The 6,188-nt window shown below is 39.5% G+C and overlaps 1 protein-coding gene across 1 annotated transcript; it reads left to right on the top strand.

The window, feature by feature from the left end:
- Positions 1 to 2,942: 2,942 nt before the first annotated feature.
- LOC115565734 (uncharacterized) lies at positions 2,943 to 3,704 on the top strand. Its single transcript, XM_030391051.2, has 3 exons — positions 2,943 to 3,195; positions 3,263 to 3,433; positions 3,491 to 3,704. The coding sequence occupies exons 1-3, from the start codon at positions 2,992 to 2,994 to the stop codon at positions 3,638 to 3,640; spliced, it is 525 nt and encodes a 174-aa protein (XP_030246911.1). The 5' UTR covers positions 2,943 to 2,991; the 3' UTR covers positions 3,641 to 3,704.
- The last annotated feature ends 2,484 nt before the right edge of the window (positions 3,705 to 6,188 follow it).

The raw sequence follows: 6,188 nt of genomic DNA on the forward strand, positions 1-6,188 counted from the left end.
GTTACGTGCAGAATCTCTGACAATTGCCATTTGTGTTAAGTGCAGCGGGCAAGCAGAGAGGGCAACAGGTAAGAGTCAACGTCACACAGAATAGACACAAAAACAAAAAATAGAAAATAAAAAACTTGCTGGGCCAGCGTCTCCCGACGTCGACGTCGACGTCACTGCAAAGGTCGTAAAAGTTGAGATTTTAACGTGCGCTCTACACGTGTACGCTCTGCGCGAGTGCGAGTGAGAGTGTGAGTGTGAGTGTGAGTGTGAGTGAGAGTGAGAGTGGATGGCAGCCAGGAGTCATTGCTGGGCGCAGTTGGGCGCAGCTGATGCCAAGGCAGAGCAGCGCTGCCGGCGTATATCGCTGCCAAGATGGCGTCATAAAGCACTAAAAAGTATTAAAACAATTTACACTTTGTAAAAACAACAGCAGCAGCAACAGCAGGAGTCGCAGCAGCAACAACCGTTGTGTGGCTTGTTTGCCAGCACGTGCGCGTGCAAGTGTGAGCGAGACAGGTACCTTGGCATTGTGCTGTCGCTCGCCCTTGATGTGTTATTAACATTTGCTGCTGCTCCTGCTGCTGCTGCTGCTGCTGCTGCTGCTTGCACAACATGGCGCCCGCTCTAACTGTCATAATCATAACGGTGCCATCAGCTTAGAATTGCGAAATGGCGCCTGTGCCGTTGACAATCGCGTTACCATAATTCCGCCTCTCCTTATTTTTTGTTGCGCTAAATTCAAATAGCATTTGGCGCTTATTTGCATAAACAACGTGAAAGTCGCAAAGTGAAAAATTGCATGAAAATATATTTATATAGAAAAAAAATGAATGTAATAAGAATCAAGAAGAATGGAAGTGGAAAAGGGAAAAGGCGGCAGCAGCTGCCGCAGCCTCTAACGGCTGGCACTGTGGATGAAATTGAAGATTCTGTCTCATAACCAATCGATATGTAAAGTGAACAAATTGGATTTGTGAAAGGATGGTGAAAGAGAACAACAAAATAAATAAAAATATTTAACAATTGCAATGGAAAATTCAATTTTAATAATTGCATAATGATAATCTTTCTTGCAATTTTTACATTTGCAAATTGGTTTACATTATTAAGTTTGGAGTGTGTGCTCGACTGGCCATTGCATTGTTGGCTGCAGTTGACGCCATGGTGCGTCATGCACAGTTATTCATTTTCAATGAGTCTACCGTTATATCCGCACGCCAGCCATGCCACCAATGTGCCATATGCGTAGCCAAGCACAGCCCTCCTCAACCAATCCCCCAGTCAGCCTCGGCTCCTATAGAACAGCGACTTCCTCTTAAGACAATAAGCACTGAGCGTTAACTATGGAGATGGAGATGGAGATGGAGCTGATGCCGAGAGCTCAGCGCTCGAGTTGGAGTTGGAGTTGGCGCTGTGGCAATAACAACGGGGAGCCGTAACAATTGCAACCAGCTCAAAGAGCCAGCTTCTGTGTCTCTCAGCTATTTTCTTTTTTTTTTTTCATTCGAGTTTCCTGCGTGGGCGGCCCTAATGATGATGTCTCCTGCTGCTGTTGCTGCTGCCTCTGCGGCGGGTTGCTGTGTACTCTTTGTTGTTGTTGCTGGGGGAAATGTGGCGAAAGTCTCAAGTGCTGCCTGCCAAAGTCCCGTTATATTTATGAAAAATATTTCGTTGCATGAAATGCGATGACAAAACAAGGCGGCGCAATCATTGCGTTGATTTGCAAAATGGCGCCGATGACAGTCAGGGAGGCGTGGGCGTGGGCGTGTGCTCACTGATTTTTAATTAAAAAAGCAACAACAACAACAACAGCAACGAGTAGAAGCGCAAGAAAAAAAAAAGTAATACACAGAGAGAACTCCAAAGTGCGCGTCACAAGGTTTCCTTTTGTTAATCGACTTGATTGTAAATATTTTCTTGCCGCTCCTCTCACCCTGTGTCAGCCCCCCATCCCAAGTGCCCCCTCCCCCTCGCTGTTTGGCTGTTGCTGTTGTGTTTGCTTGTCATGTTGCTGCGCTTCTAACGGCACATTCAGCACAGCCCCAGTGACAGTGCCACAAGCAGGCACAAATCTTGCCTTGCGTCCCGCCTCCGTCCTCAGTCGCACCTTTACCCCTGCACAGCAGCCGCCCCTTTTTTGCTTTTTTTTTTTTTTGCAGTGAGTGTGTCGCTAGCAACATTTGCCTTTGTTATTTATGGCAGCATTGTTCTTGCTGCTGTTGCTGTTGCTGTTGCCGTTGCTGCTGTGTGTCGCCTGCGTCCCTCTGCTGATGCGTTGCGCGTTTTTTCACGCGCCAATCTTCAGAGCAGCAAAGGTGGGCGCAGCATCAGTTTGTTTTTTGTCATTGCGTTTTTAATTTTGACTTTGACGCCGACAACGACAATAATGTTAGCAACGTCTGTCAGCGACAGTTGGGCACAATTTTTCGTTATTTTATTTTGAGAACAAGTTATGAGCACATCAAATAAAAAGACGGCGATAAATAGAAACGTGCACTGTCACATAGTAGCCCAAAGAAAATCATATAAATTTGCGTAGACTAGCTGACCTTTAGCCTACATTTGCCGGTCCTCAAGAGAATAAGCAACTGCAGGAGTCGAGCAATAGCTTTTAGTAGGCCTTTTGCCTAGTACTTTCGGAATTGAATTGAATTTATTGAGCTCTAACTTTAATAAAGTTGCTCAACTGCTTATTGAGGAACATAATTGTTTAATTTAAAAAAAAAAAACAAAAAATAATAAATAAAAATATATATAACATAGAAGATCATAATCCATTGCAAAAAAAATTCTTTTTTTTGTTCACTAATTATATAATTATTTTTCAATTATTTGCAAATTTTGTAACATCTTTGATAAGTTATTTCTATATTAAGCAGCCCTAATATAGAAATAATTACAAATGAATAAGCACTCGTTAATGACTTGCTGCACTCATCATTCATCACTGATTAGTTGAAAACGCGTCGTCAAATCGTTCGGTCTAAGCCTTAAGCAACAATGTTCATAGTTTACTTGCTCATTATAGTTGCATTTGCCACGCCCACTTGGTGTGAGCATACACGATTCAAGTCAGTTGAATGCCAATCGGTCGATCCCGAAATTATTGAAATCAGAAGCTGTATTCTAAAGCCGGTTGGGCGTGGCGTTAAAGATATCTATGTGGTTGTCAAATTACTGAAGGAGCCCGTGACCAATGCTACGGTAGATGACTAGAATTACTATATATACTATATGGACGAAGACTATAGACAAGATGTGTACTTTATAGGTTCGTCTGGAGTTGAGGCATCGCGGCTATGACAAGCCCGTTTTGTATTCATTCGCCGTGGATGCGTGCCGATTTATGAGTGCCAGCAATCGTAATGTCCTCGCGAATGCTTTCTATAAATTTCTCAAATTCGACGTTTACACCAACTTGAATCATTCGTGTCCGTTCAGAGTGCGTAAATCTAAATTAACACAATTTTGTTGTCATTTTCATATTCTAATATTGCAGGATGAATTGATCATCGATCATTTACGCTTCGATGAGAATTTCAATTTTCCAGTACCCATGTCCTTGGGCAATTATAAGCTAATGAGCTATTGGTATACATACAATGTCCTGCGCCTTACCATCCAGTTGAACTTTGAGATCACAACTTAAGATATTGCATGACAATAATGGATTACGATAATGGATCCCATATATATATATATATATATTTATATGTGTACATATTTCCACATCTTAATAAAATCTGCTTTGAATTAAAAAAAATGTCCAAGTAAATTTTTTTTATAATTACCACGATTGTAAAAATAATAAAGCCAATTTTAAATTAACTGGTTGAATGAGCACTAATGGTGTACACATTTATTTCAATAAAATTTTTGTCAATATATTTTTAAATATCCGTATTAAATATGAGCAATATTTATATCCATTCTCTGCACACTCTTTCTGATTTTTTCTCTTCAGCTAAAAATCTTTCACAAACTGTTCGGGTTTTTGGGAATTTTTTTATAGCTTTAATATCCAAATTTTGTATATACAAAGGGTATGATCTGCAAGGGTTTTTCTAAATGTTCATCATGTCATGGAAAGGATGATTTTAGAGCAGTTAATAACAAAATTAACAAAAAAAAATATATATATATAAAAACAAATAAAAAAAAGGAAAACACATATTTCATTTCCTTAAAATACGAATCCCATATACCTATCAAAATAATTTCCGATTTTACTTCCACTCACTGGAATACTACTTATATCACGCCCTGTCTAGTTTGTTGAGATTTTGTCTATACTCGTGGTGTAGCTGAGGGATATATTTATTACACGATGGCAGATAATTCCAGATAACGTCAGTACTAGTTATATATACAGACTGACAACACACAATTCATCGCTTGACTAAACATATATTTCGCAAACATTGAAATTGATGGCCTATTTGTACGCAATGGCTGATCAGTTAAACTAGTACAGCGATGCGCTTCGGTTGTCAGACTCGACTTATTTGTTTGGCATTGTGTGTGCTTGCCACGCCCACGTCGATGATCAGAATAAAGCTAACAGGGATTCAATGCCAGAACATGAATCCAAAGCTTGGCATCATCAAACAGTGCATCATCAAAGCGTACAATCGTGAAATTAAGGAATTGCACTTTTATATGACGCTGCTGCAGAAGCCAGTGTCAAACGTCACGGTTGGTAAACCCTATCAATATCAACATCTATATATATATATATATGTATATATTTATGCAACTGCAGATACATGTAGACATCAAACGTCGCTTTAGGTCCACCTTCGCCACCTTCGAAATTGATGCATGCCAATTTTTCCGTAGCACCCGACGGAATCCCATTGCCAATGCCGTTTACAGTTTCTTTCATCTGCAGGTCTACTCGAATATAAATCACACGTGTCCCTATGATGTAAGTCTCTAAGTAGCTATAACCACATCGATAACTAAATTTTTTCAACATTTATTATTATTATTATTTTTTTTTTTTTGTACAGCATGATGTAGTTGTGGACAGTTTACGTATCGCTGATCATATTAACTTGCCGGTGCCTCTCGGCTTAGGCGAATACGAGATCAAAACTTATTGGTATGTGCTGAAAAAACTGAGTGTCATTATCAATGTCAATTTTATGATTTCCGAATAAAAAAGTTGTCATAAAACAAAAAAAGGATATCGCTTATTATTTATTTCTAAATAACAACTAGAATGCTTTCTCATTATTAAGATGATTTCTAATATATTAAGAATCTGTTTCATGTGTAGGAAATCGTATTTTTGAAAAATAAATATATAAATTGCAATTTATATATGATATATACATATGTGAATATATTCTTCAATTTTACTTTTAATTTCTCAGTTTTGAAGCAACCTCTAAGATTTTACATTTAATGTTACGTACAAGCAAGTTTTTATTTTAGTAAATATTTAATTAAAAATTTAAACAAAAATAAGCCAAAAAAATAAAGATTTTATACTCTTATTAAACATCCAAAATGAAAAATACCTCGATCCACAGCTAAGCTGTGCTTAATTTTACCCATTTGTCATCAGCTTGTTGACAGGCAGTTAAATCATTTGTTTTTGTTGTTGCTGCCACAAGTGAAAGTACAAAGCGGCATTCACTAAAATGTCAAGCGCAGCAAAACCTTGCCACACGCTCGATGTGTGTATAATTAAATGCTGTTGCATGTGACTCTTGTTGTGGCCGATGGCAGATGGATGGACTGAGTTGAACAGACTCTGTCAGAGCATACATCCTCCCTCCAGACTCCTGCCCGGTTCAATAAACAGTCAAACACTGGCGAGCAACACCCTCAATTAAGCAACGTTGACAGCAAACAAATAAAGTGAAACACCCAACGTCAACATTCGACTCGCAAAACTGCAACGCCAGCCACGCCCACACACAGCACAGCCGCCTGCTTATAGGGCCTTACTGGGCCTTTATGAGCATGAGGAATTATGAATATTGCATGACATAAGAAGCTCTCTCTCTCTCTCTCTCTTCCTGCCTGTGTCTCGCCCCCAACATCCCAGCACAGAGCTCCCATCAAATCAGTTCTAAATACCCTCTAAGCAAGTGTGTCCTATGTCTAGGCTAATAAATGTCTCTGCCTGTTTGTTGTGCCTGTGCGAGTGTCTGCGTGTGTGTGTGTGCTGGGTGTGTGTAAATAAT

The sequence above is a fragment of the Drosophila navojoa genome, chromosome 5, assembly GCF_054131105.1.
Source record: "Drosophila navojoa isolate 15081-1374.11 chromosome 5, UAZ_NAV_1.0, whole genome shotgun sequence".
Lineage (NCBI taxonomy): Eukaryota > Metazoa > Arthropoda > Insecta > Diptera > Drosophilidae > Drosophila > Drosophila navojoa.

Coding starts and splice junctions, on each gene's coding strand:
- LOC115565734 (XM_030391051.2), top strand. CDS start 2,992: ATGTTCATAGTTTACTTGCTCATTATAGTTGCATTTGCCACGCCCACT. Junction 3,196..3,262: donor AGCCCGTGACCAATGCTACG/GTAGATGACTAG, acceptor TGTACTTTATAG/GTTCGTCTGGAGTTGAGGCA. Junction 3,434..3,490: donor ATCATTCGTGTCCGTTCAGA/GTGCGTAAATCT, acceptor CTAATATTGCAG/GATGAATTGATCATCGATCA.